General features: G+C 43.3%; 1 protein-coding gene across 5 annotated transcripts in view; it reads right to left on the bottom strand.

Annotated features, from left to right (window-relative positions):
• The window catches only part of GAB1 (GRB2 associated binding protein 1), a 157,761-nt gene extending 144,122 nt beyond the window's left edge, over window positions 1-13,639 (bottom strand). For 2 of the 5 annotated variants that reach the window (XM_036892115.2, XM_036892117.2), the window contains exon 1: window positions 12,885-13,636. In XM_036892115.2, coding sequence (XP_036748010.1) covers window positions 12,885-12,956 — 72 coding nt within the window. In that variant the 5' untranslated portion in view covers window positions 12,957-13,636. Of the gene's footprint in view, window positions 1-12,884 lie in introns of all 5 variants that reach the window. The other 3 variants (XM_057502658.1, XM_036892113.2, XM_036892116.2) reach the window with 3 other exon arrangements.
• Window positions 13,640-16,417: the final 2,778 nt, after the last annotated feature.

The raw sequence follows: 16,417 nt of genomic DNA, 5'->3' as shown, positions 1-16,417 counted from the left end.
CCTCCCTTCCCACCCATCCTCTCAAGTCCCTTTCCCTTTGGTAACTGTTAGTCCATTCTTGGGTTCTGTGAGTCTGCTGCTGTTTTGTTCCTTCAGTTTTTTTCTTTGTTCTTACACTCCACAGAAGCAGCCCAGTTTGGAAAAGACTTATGCATCCCTATGTTTATCGCAGCACTATTTACAATAGCCAAGAAATGGAAGCAACCTAAGTGTCCATCAGTAGATGAATGGATAAACAAGATGCGGTACATATACACAATGGCATATTATTCAGCCATAAGAAGAAAACAAATCCTATGATTTGCAATAACATGGATGGAGCTAGAGGGTATTATGCTCAGTGAAATAAGCCAGATGGAGAAAGACAAGTATCAAATGATTTCCCTCATCTGTGCAGATTGTTTTAAGCATTACAGCATCTTTCTCTCCCTCATCTCAAGGGGGAAAGGCCAAAGTTACTTTCTGAGTCTTGTTTCTTGCCTTCCTATCCCATCCTTTACATATATTTACTTGTATTGGATTTTCTTTCTTATTCCTCTTTTCCTCCATGCCCAACTCAGGATTTTTCCAAGTACAATCACCTTTCGTACGAAGAAGGATCACCTACTTCAGAATCAGCAGAGGTTTGAATTAGAAAATATAGTTTTCTGGATCTCTATACAGATTTAATAAGAATACCAGAAGGTAAGGAGGACTTAAGAATCTTCATTTTACAAGTTACCTAGATGATTGTTACACACAATGGAGTTTGAGGACCACTGTCCCAAACCCTTGATTCTTCCCAAACCAAAGGACACAGGGACTCTACCAAGCTATAAGCAAGAGTCATCAGACCATCTGAGAAGAAGCAATTCTCTCTTCACCTTCTTTCAAAATACAGATGGAGGAGGCAAGAAAGCATGGAGAATGTAACATGAACTGAATGTGAGATACCAGCATAAATGCAGACTCGACAGCCCTGCTCTGTGGCTACCGCAAATTACAGTAGCCAGAACTGCAAGAGGCCTGATTACATATAATTTATAAAAAAGTAAACAAGCTGGGTGGTTTATGAACAATGAATGGTGATGTTCAAGGCAAGAGGTAATAAAAAGCACGAATAAACGGCTCAATATCCACCCCCCTTCCCACCCAGACACCAACTGGTTGTACTCTGGCTAGGATTAACAAGGGCAAAAATGAGTATTTGGGAAGTGATTTAAGTAACAGCAGAGAGAGATTGTGTCTATCACAATACCAACCTCTTGTGTTGAAAAGCTCAGTCATCTCAGTGGATCACTGAAGCCAGAAAAATAAATGCTTGGTTCCAGTCCAGTGTAGGAATCAAACTTTATAAAGAGTTCCCCTGCTCGAGGGTTGCTCAGCGTTTGCACCAGTAATTCTCTGTTGTAGGGGCCGTCCTACACGATGCAGGATGTTCACTAGAATCCCGGCCTCTGCCCACTAGCAGCCAGGAGACAGTGTGACAGTCCAACTTGTCTTCAGACATTGCCAAATGCCCCTGCAGGGGCAAAACCACCTCCCCAACCCCACTGAAAACCACTGGCCCAGACAGAGACATCACAAAGAAATGTTCCTGCTAGTGAAGCATCTCACAGAACAAATATTTGACATTGTAAGACTCTCATGATTTTTGCTCTTAAATATATACATATTAAATACATACCTTTTTGTATCACCCCATTTTCCCATTCATTTTTCCATTACCAGGGACTAAAATACAAAATCTTAATGTTGCTTCAGTAAGCTATCCAAGCCATTACAAAAGGGCCACCTAACAAAATAACTGAATGGGCCCAAAGTCTGTATGTCTGTTTCAGAGCCAAGGCATTCATAAGGCACAGAAGGCGCTGTGCAAGGGCCCCTGACACTTTTAGAAGCCCATAAAATGCATCCTTATATTAATTTCTTTTAAATTCAGAATATAAAATGAATATAATAATGTATTCATAAACCAGCTTCGAATATATATATTCATTTTTACACTGACGCAGTTGCAAAATATAATTATTCTTTTTTTGTAGAGGCCCACAAAGGCCAAAGCCCCAGGGGTTTACAAAGATTTCAATGTGGCCTCATCATCTACAGGAGAAACAAGCAAATATTCAGGTGTGACTACACTGAGCCTAAGAATGGCAGAGCACCAGAGGAGAACAGAGTAGGTGCTCCCAGGCTGCTATGTCTGTGTGGGTGAGTGATGCTCATGGTGGGAGCTCAGCGGAGGCTTCCCAGGGGCAGAAGGGAGCCTGGCTGTGGAGGCAGCAGAGGCAGAGCCAAGCCCCCCTGGAGGAGAGAAGAGCACAGGCAAAGGCCAAGGAGAGAGCTCACAGGACAGCTTGGGATGTGAACACTGAAGCAGAGAGAAGAATGAGTAAGCAGCGACAAACACTCCAGAAGGTGTGCGCTGGTGCCACCCCAGCCAGCCAGCCTTGCAAGCCAAGAGCAGAGGTTCGGGCCTTCCTAAGAGTCAAGGAATGCTGCTGAACAGCTTCTGACTGGGGTATGGTATTATCAGAACTGTGTTTCAGAAGGGTCTTTTTGGCTGCATGATGAAGACAGTGTGGACCAAGGACGGAAGCAGGGCGAACAATTGGCTACTGCAGCAATCCAGAAGAGAAGGAACGCTAGTTTAGGCAACAGAGGGCTCAGCAAGTCAAGAGATACTTGGGAGGTAACCCTGACAGGATTTGGTCACTGGGTGTGGAGAATGAGATAGGGACAACAAAAAAACCTTCTAGCTTAAGCCACTGGACAAGGGGCGGTGCTGCAACTAACTGAGACAGGGAAGAGTAAGAGCACTGGGTTTAGGGAGAGTGTGGTAAGACCATGCAGCAGTGAGGTCTGAGCAGTGACAGCAAGATGTGGAAGGAGAAATGGGTTGAGACAGAGCCTTCGAATCATCAGCGTACAATTCAGGGCATTTAAGATCCACAGATGGGCTTTAAAGGTTTGAAAACATTCAAGGTTATAATAAGGTTTGTGCGTACATTTATTAAGAATCCTGTGGAAACACAGTGCCCAAAGCTTTTAGCAAATTTTCGACTCACAACAGATGAGAACTTCTAACGACATGAGATGGGAGAAAAGACCATCCAGGATTAGCACTGAAGAAGCCTTAGGCACTCTAACACTTAAGGAAGCCAGAACCTAGTATCAGGAAGGCACAGGAAAGAACATTATTTTGTGACAAGGGATTGGTCAGCTCCATGTGGTCAGGAAATCCATGAAAAATTAGAACTAAGAAATACAAATCTAGTTCTGCTGGATCTGGCAACCAGGAGGTCACTGGGGACCTCAGCGGGAGTTGTTTAGGTGAGGACGGTGCAAAAGGACCAAGGCTATACTCATTTCGAAATGAGAGGCAGGTAAAGAAGAGGGGACGGCTGAGTATACAAAGCCCACTCGAGAGTCTGGCTGGGAAAGGGAGGGATAGAAAGAGTCTCCCCCTAGGCCCACCTTTGAAAACTGAATCCATCTTTTAAGATCCTGGGTGAAATAAATATCTTACCACCTTCACTAAGCCTTCAGATCCCCTGAATTCACCTCCTTCTGCTCAATTCTTCTAGAGCCATGTCTCACACATCACTGATTGCAATAGAATTTGTAGTATTGAGAGGATCCTATGTCCCTAGTATGGTACCTTAAGGATGGTAACAGTGCCTTCTGGGGCCTCATCTTCCAAATTCTTCACAGTACCTTGTTCCAGAGGGCATTCCCTCTGTGACTGAAGGAACTGACCCGCGAGGTGAGAGATCTGGCCCTGCCAGAGCAGCTGGCTAACCTGTTAAAACCCGGGACAAATAAATTTATCTCCCAGAGGCTAATTTTCATCCCCTGTAAAAGGAGGAGGTTGGGCTCTTGACCAGGGGAGGGGGAGATACGTGTAATTAGAAAAGATATTCAATATAGCTATTGTTTTAGTAATGCAAATCACAGATATTCAAACTAGATTAAAAAGCCAAAGAACATTCAAACAATAAGTAAAAGAGAAATGGATTAGAAAAGGTTGAGAAACATTGGACCAGACGATTTATAATTTTAGGTTTAAAATTCTATAATTATTCAGTGAGGCTGTTCAAGAGATTTGTAAGGCACCACATTGTTCATTTTCGGCACAGAAAACAAATGCCATCTTTGTCCTCTGGGAATTAATATCCTATTACAAACAGCAAAGAAGGGTAAATGAAGCTGTAATTTTCTTTGTAAACAGATTATATGTATACACCTTGTACTGTGTACACTACGGGTCAATATGAAAACCATCTAGAAAAAATATTAAATACAAGAATACATCAGGCTTGCTTTCCTGTTTCGACTATTTGCTTAAATAGAAAAAAAGAAAACAAGAATACCGTTCAATAGCACCGATTTAATTTCACACCCTTTTCTTTGGAGATAAATGACCTGTATACTCAGTGACGATTACTCAGAAGGCTTTGGTTTCACATAATAGCATTCCAGGAACAAATACCCTTCCCCCAAAATTTGCATTCTTACTAGTTCAATTATTTTCTTCTACTTTTTCTCAACACCTCAAACATTTAAACCTGAAATGGTCAGGGAGAACTTGTAAAATTCAAAACTCCTACAAAACGTTGGGGTGACTTATAATTTTGCCACTGGGAAGAGGGTTCAAATAATACCTCCCTACCTGAATGAGGTAAACATTCCTCATCCAGCTCAATGTAACACTATGGGAATCCAAAACATTGCAGGCAGCATTTGACCAATGTCTTGCAAAGATAATTTCTGCGGATCAAATGGTCATGACCCTCCAAACAGAAGCACTTTCACTGTGGCACCTGCAGGCTCTGGCCAAGGCTCTGATGGGACTGTGTGATGGACTGGAGTTGAAAAGCACACCAGGTACTTAATTCTTTAATCAGGTAGTCATCTCAGGGAGGAGTTCTGCTAGTCCAAAAGTGGTCTAGCCACATTTTCCAATACAACACTGCACTTCAAGAGAGAAAAACAATCTGCACGCTGGGTGGGACATTATTATTCTTAGTCATGATTACTACATTATAAAGACATAAATAAATCCTCCTTTTTTAGAGAAAAGGTGAAAGAATGTGTGTATGAACACTCTGGCATAAATACTTTGTGATGGTGGCTAGGCTTGTACTACAGAGGAAGAAGCAGAAATAAAACGGGAAAAGAGCAAGAGGTTAGGGATCCACGGGACAAAGAGTGCTTTTACCTTTCTCCCTCTTAAAAAGTTGGCAAGTAAAATTTTATAGCAACTGGTTAACTGACGTGTTAAATACAGTGATAAAAATGACAAAAACAGACTGAGTTCTTGACCTCCTAATGCTACTTTCCTGCATCTTCATTTCACAAGAGCAAACCTCTTAATTGAAATTGTATTTACCTGCATATTTCATATAACAACTAAATATTTCTAGGCAATAATGGCAAATATTCAATTCAACCAACCCACTTAAAGTAAGGTACAAAGTCTTGGCATTGACAATTTTTTTTCCCTTTTTAGACCAGAGGATGTCCTCCTCTCATGTTTCTCTTCAAATGTAAAACGGAATTTTTCTTTTTCATGTGTGTTCTTGAGAATGTATAAAACTGTTTTCAAAAAAATTTAAACTACATGAATCAAAACAAAGGAAGAAAATAAAAAAGGGAAAAGGAAAACAATGAGCAGGATAGTTAAAGCAAAGTTTAGTATTTTTCTTCCTTTAAGAAAAAAATGACCTAAGAAGATTTTTACATTGAAAAGAAACGTTTGGACTCTCAGCATATTGTTTTTAAGTCAGAACAATGTAGCCATTTGTTTTTAAGACACTGTTTTTCTTTCTTTTATTTTAAACACACAGGGAATTACCTCGGCCAAGTTATGAACTCAAAGTAAAAGGCTAGGAGAGAAAAAAGAGAATCGCCACCATAAGAAAAACTTGAGGTAAATTTGGCATTCTTTCCAGTATATAGAAATAAGAGAAAAACTCAGTTTAGAAATAGGATAAAAATTTCTGAAACACACAAAAGGAAAGAACAATTAAATGGTAGAAACAATTTAAGATAACTCACATTTCCCCTTCTGGAAGTTCTATTTCTTTGCAACTTACATCTTCATGTGCATACATAGTAGCTCTGCTAAAAACAACCACATGGAAAATTTTTGTTCCAGATAATACTACAGGACAGGGCTTGGCAGCCACAACGTGTAATCAGAATGCTTCAAGAGCTAATGTAACAGAGATAACAACCAAACATGCATTTCAGTCCACAGTCTTAACTACTTTTTTGCACAGCAAGCTGCGAGAAAGTCAGAAGTTCTTAGGTTCTACTTGATATGGATTCAGCAAGAATTTTTCTCTTCAGTTCTGGGTAATTTTGCTCTTACGAATAAAAGAATTGCTTAAAATGTGATAGACTTTTTTCCAGTTGAGGCATTTTCGTACTATTTAACGTGCTCTGCAATGGTCAAAAAGTTTCAGTCCCTAAAATGACTTTTCTCAGCAATTCTACAGGCCTGAATGGCCACCTAGTCGGCAACTTAAGAGGCTACTTATTTAATGGCTGTGGAAATCATGAGCTGCTTTTCTCCAGGAATAATCTAAAGAAGAGAATGCTAATTTTATTTGTCTTTCTGGCTGAAGAGTGGAAAATAAGGAGGTATGTGACCTGATAAATGTCCTGCATTTAGTCTAGAGGCTGAGATAAAAGGAGTCACAGATGTGATGTGATTTCAATTCAAAGTTCAAATGGCAAATTCAGATAGAGAGTTCTAACTTGGTGGAAATTAGCAACATGTTAATGCAAGGAATGTGAAATGTGAGAAACCCCTCCATCAACAGTCAGAAGGGTTTTAATGTGATCCAATGGTGTTCTATTTTCTCCAGCACTAGCTGGCACCCACACAGCTGGGCTAAGATGGCTTCCAAGGTCCAAAGTGAGATGCTAGCCCAAGGCAGGCAGGCCTCCTGCTGGAGCCTAGCAGCAAGTGGACCAATGGTTCATTTATTCTCCCTCCCACCAAAGCATGCTACCTCTCTGCTGTAAACTAAATGCTTGCCAGAATGAATTATGTAGCTCAAAACAGACATAAAGAAATCTTAAATAACCCATGTCCCTTGGAATTTCAATAAGTTCAGGTAATCAAACATGTTGTTTTGTTTGTTTCTAGTATGATACCGAAAATTCTCTTGTGGTCAGGATCATATCAGGAGCGTTAGGTCATGGCAGAAACAGAAACTTCTCAAATAGAAGTTACAGGTGACATCCAAACTCCACGCATGAAACTGAGGAGTTCTGAAGTCATTCTTTCAACTAGGATGAGTAAACTTAACACAAAGTCTTTGTTCTTCCTTTAAAACCAGGTTTCCCTTATGATTTTACTATTTCTGCTGGCAGGACCTAAATTCTTATAGGAACAGAGCCTGATATTCACTTGTAAAGTCCTCCCTGGCAGCCCCCTTTCCCCCTCCCCTTTAATCTGAACTCTTAAGCAATTATTGCCTTAATGATTCATTTGGCAATTAATCATATATGGCCTTATAACACATATCTTGTAAAACAATTTAAATGCACGCAAGATTACAGCTTGTGCTCACGGGTAGATTAGAAACTCCTTAAGGGCAGGGAGGGGGCCTGTCCTTCTGTTGTATTCCACACACAGCATATTACAAAAGCTCCAGAAATACCTGTTTATTTATTCAGTCAACATACTTGCTGAGCTACTCTGCACCAGGCACCACTCTGGGTCCTGGAGACAAAACACCCAGCACAGAAATCAAGCAGCCCCATGCTCAGTGGGCCCTCACACTGTCAAGGGAAATGCCAGAGGGTCCCAAAAAACTCTGCTTACTCACTTCATAATATATTATTCACTCAACTATTTAATACAAATAATAAATTAAGATTTACTCTCCAAAAAGAAAAAGTCCCTCATCTGCCTCTCCCTCCCAAGGAAATATCTGCAAGGGAGCTTAGACTGTAGATCTATTGCTTAACACCTCTCTGTTTTATATATTAGGAAACTAAGAGTCAGAATGGCCAAAAGATCATATGGGTAGCAGCACTGTCAAGTCAAATCCTGAGTCCTGACACTCAGTCTGGGGTTTCTTCCATGGTAGCACAATTTACCCAAAAGCCTTAAAAAATAAATTAGCCATCCACCTATTATGATGTCCCTTCTCTAAGTCTCCCTAAGAAAACTAGGAGTGCTGGCACTTCATGTTGAACTTACCACCTCTTAAACTTCCTCAATCTGTGAATTATCAAGACCTTCTCTACATACTTTTTGTTGACTTCAAAATATGGAATTTTATTTAGTCTTTAAAAATGCTTTCTCATTATTCCTTTCATATTTTTTAAGCAGACTTAAAATGGCAAAACACACTGAAATGACCAATTCAGCTGTCAACTAGATTACCCAAGTATAACTCTTGCTGTTTTGTTGTATTTTATTCAAAAATGATATTTAAAAAAAATTTAAAAACAAATTTTCAAACAGCAGAATTCTACAACAACCCTCCAAACTGATAAACTTTCCTAATGGTAATGCTGGATCCCAAAAGACAACAACCATATTTAGGAATTCAGCAGATTTTACTTGGAGAGTTTGGTACTCATCACTAAGCCCAGGTACAACAAAAGAATGAACTATCATTATCATAAAGGCTTAATGTAATTGGCAGTGGATGATCTTTGTTAACAGAAACTGTTCCTGTCACCTGGAAATGGTAAAAAGAAAACAGAAGTCATTTGAATGTTTACTAACATGATGGCTGCATGAGAAAAATTACCTTTGACAAAATAATTATGCTCCTTCAGTCACTGTAAGCAAAAGCTTCAGAATCTGCTGACTGCTACTGGTAATTGCCAAAAAAAAGGACATGAGGAGCTTCCAGACATCGAAGTCCTTTCTGTTGCAGTGACACTACTGAGCCAGGACTTAATTCTTAGCACAGATCCTGGGTTCTGTTGTCTTGTACAAGGAGATGCTGCTACTCTGCCTGCACAAGCCCCTCTCCTCCCTGAAAGGCCTCAGGTGCCCACCCAGGGGAAGAGGCTTATTTCTGTTTCCAGGCCCTTGTTCAGAGCCAGGGGTGTATTCTGGAAGTCCAGACAAGAACCATCCCATTAACTGACAGCTGAAGAGCTGAGCCCAAGCTGGGGGCAGATTACACAGCCCAGAGCTGGCTGAGGTCTTGCCTGCAGGCTGGCTGGCCTAGTTAGGCCACCTTGCTCTGGCCTCAGAAGCAGGTTCTCCTGCTGAGATTGCACACTTGCCCAGTGATGACAGCTGGGCCATGAAGGAGCCCAAATTTGATGTCCAGGCTTGAGGCGGGCCACAGGGAAGCTCCTCCTGCAGAGATATGGTGATAGACAGCTGGCTTGAATCAATCCTTGTTTTCAGACTTATGTATTATCTTGTTTTATTTTAAGTTCCAATGAAAATTCCACCATTATTTGAAATGGCTGATTTGTCTTTAAATAATGATTAAAAAATCTGAGCACCACTGCTGAGTGCAAACTACCAAGAGTTTACTTGTTTTCTGTAACCTAGTGATGGTGATCTCTGTATTATCCCACTGAGTTTCTTAACAAAGTTAAAAAAGCAGCTGTAACACAGGACAAAAACAGCAACACAGTAGTAGTAAAACTGAAAGAAAGCATGAAAGTTTTCACTTCCATTTTAAGTAGATGTTAAAAAATTCAGAGGATGAAACACATACACGAGGGTCATACTCTTTTGCAAATAAATTTAAAAGAAATGAAAAGGCTGGGGAATCTACTCAGTATTCCACTCTCTCTCTTTTATGTCACATTCACTCTTTTTAGGAAATTCAAGAAAAGCTGCATAAAAAATTAATACATTGGTGTGCAAAGAAAACAATGCTGGTGAGTTGACTATGAAATGGTAAGCATAGAATGTAGTTATAAATGGAATGCACTGTGGCCCTAACATCAGATGAGTTTGAAGATAAAACTAAAACAATTTTTTTGTCACTTAAAAGCCCTTAAAGATCACCTTAATCAATGTTTGGATTACCCCATAAATGCCATAAACAAGGAGACAACTGTCAAATTGTTGTTTGTCCCACCGGCCAAATGTTTCCTGGAAGAATTAATGCTAAAACTCCTTGAAGTCTCATTTAACTTACAGTACCATGAATCCAAGATAACTTGTCACAGCAAACCCATTCATTAAAAACCATTATCGAGCAACATTTGCCTACTGATTGGCCAATAATGCTTCCTTTCATCCAGAAAACAAAGATTTTACATGAAAAGAAACAAGCATAGAAAATGCATGCATACAGGCCTATGTCTTTGAGGGTCAAAGCTGTTCTCAGCAAAAACAATCTAAATTGGATACCAAAGCCAAAATATCAATAATCTCAGAATGTCATTATCTTTGTCTGACATTGCCCTGACAACTAAAGTAAGTCGAGACTCACTTTAACTTACAACAGTCCAGTTACCCTCCTGGACCCCTCAATTCTGACAGCCGCCCTGCCTACTGTCTTCTGGGCTCTCTCCATGTACTTTGCAAGTATATAAAGAAAACCTGGTGCTCCTCCAGGTAAGAAAAACCCTGCTTTATGCCCCCCCAGCTGTTAGGCATATTCTTCCCCCTGTTGAAAATACAATTCAGGGAGCCGGCTCCACGGTTCCAGACTACATTGAGCTTGTTCCTCAAAACATCTATTTTATTATTTTTTTTATTTTGGTATCATTAATATAAAATCACATGGTCAACACTGTAGTTACTAGATTTAAAAAAATCTATTAAAAAAAAACAAAACCCAACCATACCACTCTGCCTGAGCACACAATCAGAAACCACTTTTTATTGTTGGCTCACTTTTTCATATCTATTTGTCTCATCTTCCCCAAGACTCAGAAAGCTGCTTGAAGAGTCTTATGCTTCTTTTTCACTGCACATCTGATCCACAGCCCACCTCTTCCCTGTATTGTCAACTAATATTCCTCAGTTGTACTAGAAGATGTACTCTGAAAGGACCATTAGAGAGGATCCAGTCTGCGCACCACTTGAATTAGATGAGATTCACCTTTTATAGCCCAGTCAGCTAAGCAGATTTGGGTTCAAATCCTACCTCTGTCACATTCCGGTTATGTGGACTTTTTTCTCCTTTGTCCAAAAGAGATAATACCTATCTCATATGATCAAATGTAATAATTTTTTTTTTTACACTTAGACTTTCCATTATGCTTGTCCTTGTTAAGAGTAATCTTTTTGGCTATCTTCCTGGTTTACATTCCATTAAACTGAAAGCCCAAGAGGCAGGGCTTTTTTTCCTGTCTTTTCCAATCTTATGGTGCCTAGCCCAGTGCTGGGGCCCTTCTCAGAGAGCCATACACCAACCATGTCGAAGAATGCATCAAACCTTCATTGTCACTACCTGTTTGAGCAAATGTACCCAAAGTTTTTCCTAAACTGTGCCTTCTCAAAACAAATACAGCCTTCTATTTCCCTACTCCCTCTTCTCTCACAAACACAATCTTTTCTATAGACTAAGCTGAAAAAAACCACTGCCTCTCCCAAGTCTTTGGAATAAACTTAGCACTTTCACAAGAATATTCAGGCAAACTGTGATAAGTAAAGAGACAGGATTTAGAACGGTTCAAAATCTCTGGAGAACTTTCTTGGGATTTATGACATCAAGTCTTTAAATGAGAGTTAACTTGTCTATAACAACTGCTGGCAGAAAGTAAACGAAAAACTCACTTGTGAAGTTAAACACTGCACTTCACCCTGCTATGCAAGACAAGTAGTGACTAACAGGATTTAACTTGCGCTCAATACTGGGTGTAGATGTCCTTCAACAAGAAACAGGCTCCATGCTAGAAGATGTGTCGGCTCCCGGCAGTAAATTTATATTTAAGAAGCTGAATAAATTTTGCTTTTGAAAACACATTTTAACTAGAAAAATATTTACTCCATATGCCAAGACAAAGGCGTCATTTCCTTCTTTTGCAGGCGACAGAGACAAAAGAACCAATGGGGAAGAAAGGACTGAGATCCCAGAAGCATGAAGAGGGAACACGCTGCCACCACAGGAAGGCTGGTTCTTTCAAGAAACGCCTTTCCTAACAGCTAAAACGGTTTAACGCATAATCAGCATCGTGTATCACTTACACAAATACCATTTAAGCAAATTTAGTGGCCTGGGAAAGGACCGCAACACACTGAAAACCCTACTGGCCTCAGCTGTCCCCTCCTGCGAGGCTTGACAGTGTCCGGGACGCCCAAACACCGGCCACCAGGCTCCCCCCAGCGTCCTCCTCTCGCAGCAAACTGCCAAGGACTTCGGGACAAACTCCAAGGGCCCTTGATTCAAAACCGCGAAAATGTTAACCCTGCTAAAGCAAACGAAGACGCGTAGTAAGTTTTTCTTTCTTTCTTTTTACACCGATTTGAGATGCTTCTTGTCCCTAATGCCAACTTCCCAGGTCCACAGCCTGCTTCCCGAAACTCACCCATAGGGGAAGGCGAGAGGCAGCAAGGACTTAAAAGAACTGTTGAGTTATAAAACCCCAGCGGTTTTCCTAGTGCGGGAAGTTTCGAGCAGCCCCGTCCTGATAAGATGCAGATATAAAGAGAAGAGAATGTTTTTCTCCTTACCCCTGCGCTAAAAGGAATAATGAAAACGTGCAGGGGGCGTTCGGCTGGAAACCCCAGGCCCTCCTACGGGCCGCTGAGGCCCGCAAAGCCGGCCGTCTGGAATCCGGAGGAAGGAGGCCAGCCGGTAACGGGGCGCCCAGGGTAAGCGCGGAGACTGGGTCCCGGGACTGCCGGCGAAGGCGCCGAGGGGAAGGGATAGGGACTACCTAGAAGCATCAGCCCCCGAGCCGGCCGGGAGGAGGAGGGCGCGGAGGATCGCGGCCGAAGCTCTACTTACATAACGTTTCAACTTCTTCTCCGGGGGGGACTTGCGGAGCCATCCTGAGCAGACCACTTCGCCGCCGCTCATGGTGCGCGCCTCTCAGGCTCCGGGCCAGGCGGCGGGCGCGCTCCCGTCACAGCCGACGCCCGCCGGCGGCCGCGCTGCGAGGACCTGGCTCTCCCGCGGCGCACCAGGAGCGGACGGGGCGGGCGGGCTGCGCTCCCCGCTTCCCAGTCTCTGCCGTGCAGGCCCGCGGACGTGCCCCAGAGCCGGCTGCGCCGCCAAGGCCGACAGCTCGGGGGAGGCGCCGCCAGCGGCCGAGGGCGCCCGGTCTCCTTTCGGTGCGCCCTCCACGCCGCCTCGCAGCGCTCGGGCTCAGCGGGACTCTGCTCCGGGGCCTCGGTCCCCCGCGCTCCGCCCCTAGAGACAGGCCCTCCCCAAACACACTACGCTACTCTCGCGCGCACACTCACACTCGCACACAGACAATGCCCCGCGCGGCGCCCGCTCCGGCGCGCCCGCTTTCGGCTTCGGTGCGCCGCGCGCGATCCTCTCCTTCCCCCTCCTCGGCGGAAGACGGGTCACCTCACCGCCTGCGAAGCGGGGAAGGGGAAGCCGCGAGGGTCCCCTGGGCAGCGGGCGCAGGGCAGGTCTTGGGCCGCGCAAGGAGCCGCCGCGTTGGCGTCGCGGGGCAGTACTCGGGCCCCGCCGGAGGGCGGGTCGCGCTTGCCGCCACCGGGAGTAAGGCGCGCGGCTGCTCCGCGCCGCGGGCAGACCCCCCTGTGGTTCTGTCCCCTCCCGCCCCTCTCGCACCGCCTCCCCCACCCCGAGCTTCGCGGCAGGTTCCTATAGCCGGGCCGGCCCCGCTCGCTCCCTCTCCTCCCTCCCCCCCCGATTCCCCCTTTTCCTCTTTCCTCCGCCCCTTCCAACGTTCGGGCCGGCTCCAGGTTCTGCCCAGACTTTCTCTGAAACTCCGCCGGAGCGTTTCCAGCCAAAACAACAAGGGCTGGAGGAGGAGGAGACGGACGGAGGGAGGGAGCGGGTGTCCGAGAGGCACCCTGGGATCTGTAGTTCGGGAAGCCGGAGCGGGGTCCGCCGCCGGCCGAAGCCCCCAGCGCGCCCCTGGCCGGCGAGGGTGGCTGAGGCCTCGGCGAGAGCCGCTCCGGGAGGAGCGAGGAATGTGCGAAGGTTCAGTTTGGGCTTTGCCATCTTGGTTGAGCCGAGTGTCAATTCGCAGTTTATACTGTGCACGAGATCTGGAGTTTAGGAGTGTTCTCTACTTGATAACCTGCAAAGCAAACAGCCTAGAGGGAGATCGTGTTGCCTGCGGGAGGCCGCGACCCCAAGGATCCCTGCCTCGGCGACTGAAAGACGGGGACGGGGAGGGAGGGAGAAGCGTCCAGACTACCAGCCCTGCGGGGAGGACGGAGGGGATCTACCCGGGCTGGCCGAGGCTGGTCCCACGCACACCCTTGCCCGAGTGGTGGGGTCGCTAAGTGTGCCCAAAGGATTTGATTGATTTGTCTCTGGGACCTAAGTCTAACGTCTGTCCGTTTGTTGCCAGTTTCTTGTACGTGACTATTTGTTTGAAATCTACCTTTGGGGTATTGTGTTGGACTAGAAAAGGGAAACTTACTGGATGCCCTAGTTCTATTTGCCTATTCGTGTACTTTACAGTTAATGATGCCTACCCCTGAGTTTAACATGATCCTGTAATAGAAATATCATTTCCAGTTTACTTATGAAAAACAGAACCCCAAAACAAAATTTAGAAGGTAATATGAATACTCAGATAAAATTGCTAGAAATATGAGGTAAGTGAACATTTCTGGAAAAAAACAGACATATTCTTATTGACACAGCATTCATGGTCAGGAGTTCCCTTCTGTTTGAAAATGTACAGTTGTAGTAGGGATTTAGGTGCTGGGCTGGTGACAAAACTTCCTGTACTCATGGAGGTGACATTCTTTCATTGGCAGCTAATAAACCAAAGCAATTCCTTTTAAGTATATGAATACAGATTTTGCTACAAATCGTCTCAATGAAAATAATTCATCAAATTTCTTTTCCACTTCTCTATAAGGCAGTGTCTGTACACTGCGCCAAAAGTATTTCTAGTTAACATTGGTAAGACTGGCTCACTATTATACAGTTAATTGTTGGCTTTAGAAAATTTACCATCCCCTGCACTACTGTTATAAAATCGTTTTTTAATGGAAAACTGTAATACATCTTGACTATTTAGCTTTTGGAAGTTTAATAACTTTTTTTAAAATTTCAAATAAGGAATTCGAGGACCTCACTTCTATATAAGAAATCTTGAAGTATTCTTCCCTATTTTTGACTGTTGGTTTTGATTTGTATTTCTAGGGATCAAGTAAAGGTAAGGACATGTTGAAGATAGCTATGTCTCCGTGTATGTATTTTAGAAAGGAAATTTGCATTATTCTTACATTGTATGCCATTTTTAGGTTATCTGTTGATCACATTTTATATCTTGTTATCTTAAAAGATATAGGGGGAAAAGCTATTAAACATAAGTATTTTAAATTTCATTCATACAACAAATATTTATGGAATATTCTAGTACTCACAAGTCTCTGAGGACCCGTGATAAAATAGGGAGGAAAGCCAGACCTATTTTCACACTCCTCTATCCTGGAAAAAAACATTTTACGGATAATTAGGTCTGTAGCTTCTACCCTATGGTTGATAAGAGCTGTGAAAGAAAAATAGTCATATTTGGATATCTAATAGGAGGATCTACCCACTGGGAAGAGAGTGGGTAGGTTGGGAAAGACTTCCCTGAGGAAAAGACTTTAAACTGAGATCATCAGGATGAGTAGAAGTTGGTCTGGTGAAGTAGTGGGAGTATTCCAGACAAGAGAGACTGAGGTGTCCAACTCCTCCAGTGGGAGGGAACTCCTGACGACCTGAATGAAGGCAGCAGTGTGGTGAGTGAGAGGCACATGCAACTGGTGGACGACACAGAGGCAGGCCAGGGACAGATTGTGCAGTTGCTTGGAGATTAGAGTTTAACCTTCTCCTTAGAGCAAATGAGTATATCATCTCCTCTGACCTTCAAATCGCTTAGAACAGCTGCCATTCACCTCCACCATCGAACTTGAACGTTTGAGTTCTTCCTGTGCAATCTCCTTTCTGCTGAATAGCTTTTCAAGGCTGTTGACACTTCTGCTTCATTATGATCCATTAGACCTTTCTTTTCTTAATTTTCCCACTTACCCAGTTTAAATTTGGTGGTCCACTATTTTAATAACATGATCCCAACTCTGGATGAGCCTGACCCTGCTTTCTTCTGCACCCAAGCAGCCAAGTGCCTTTGGAGCTAGTCACGCAACAGGATGAGTGTCATCACTATGAATTCATGTTCAATAACCTCCAAAAGGTCATCAACTATCTGCAGGGGCAGATCTTGGTTTCCTGGAACCTAAAGCTTACATGGTTTGGGGAGTCCTTTTAACAAATAAGAATGTACAATTACAAATATAAAATGAATATGAATATGTATTTAGAATGAGGAGAAAACA

The sequence above is a fragment of the Manis pentadactyla genome, chromosome 5 (genome assembly GCF_030020395.1).
Source record: "Manis pentadactyla isolate mManPen7 chromosome 5, mManPen7.hap1, whole genome shotgun sequence".
In the NCBI taxonomy this organism is placed as follows: Eukaryota; Metazoa; Chordata; class Mammalia; order Pholidota; family Manidae; genus Manis; species Manis pentadactyla.
The sequence above is the reverse complement of the archived record's forward strand: the minus strand, read 5'-3'. Positions and strand labels throughout refer to the sequence as shown.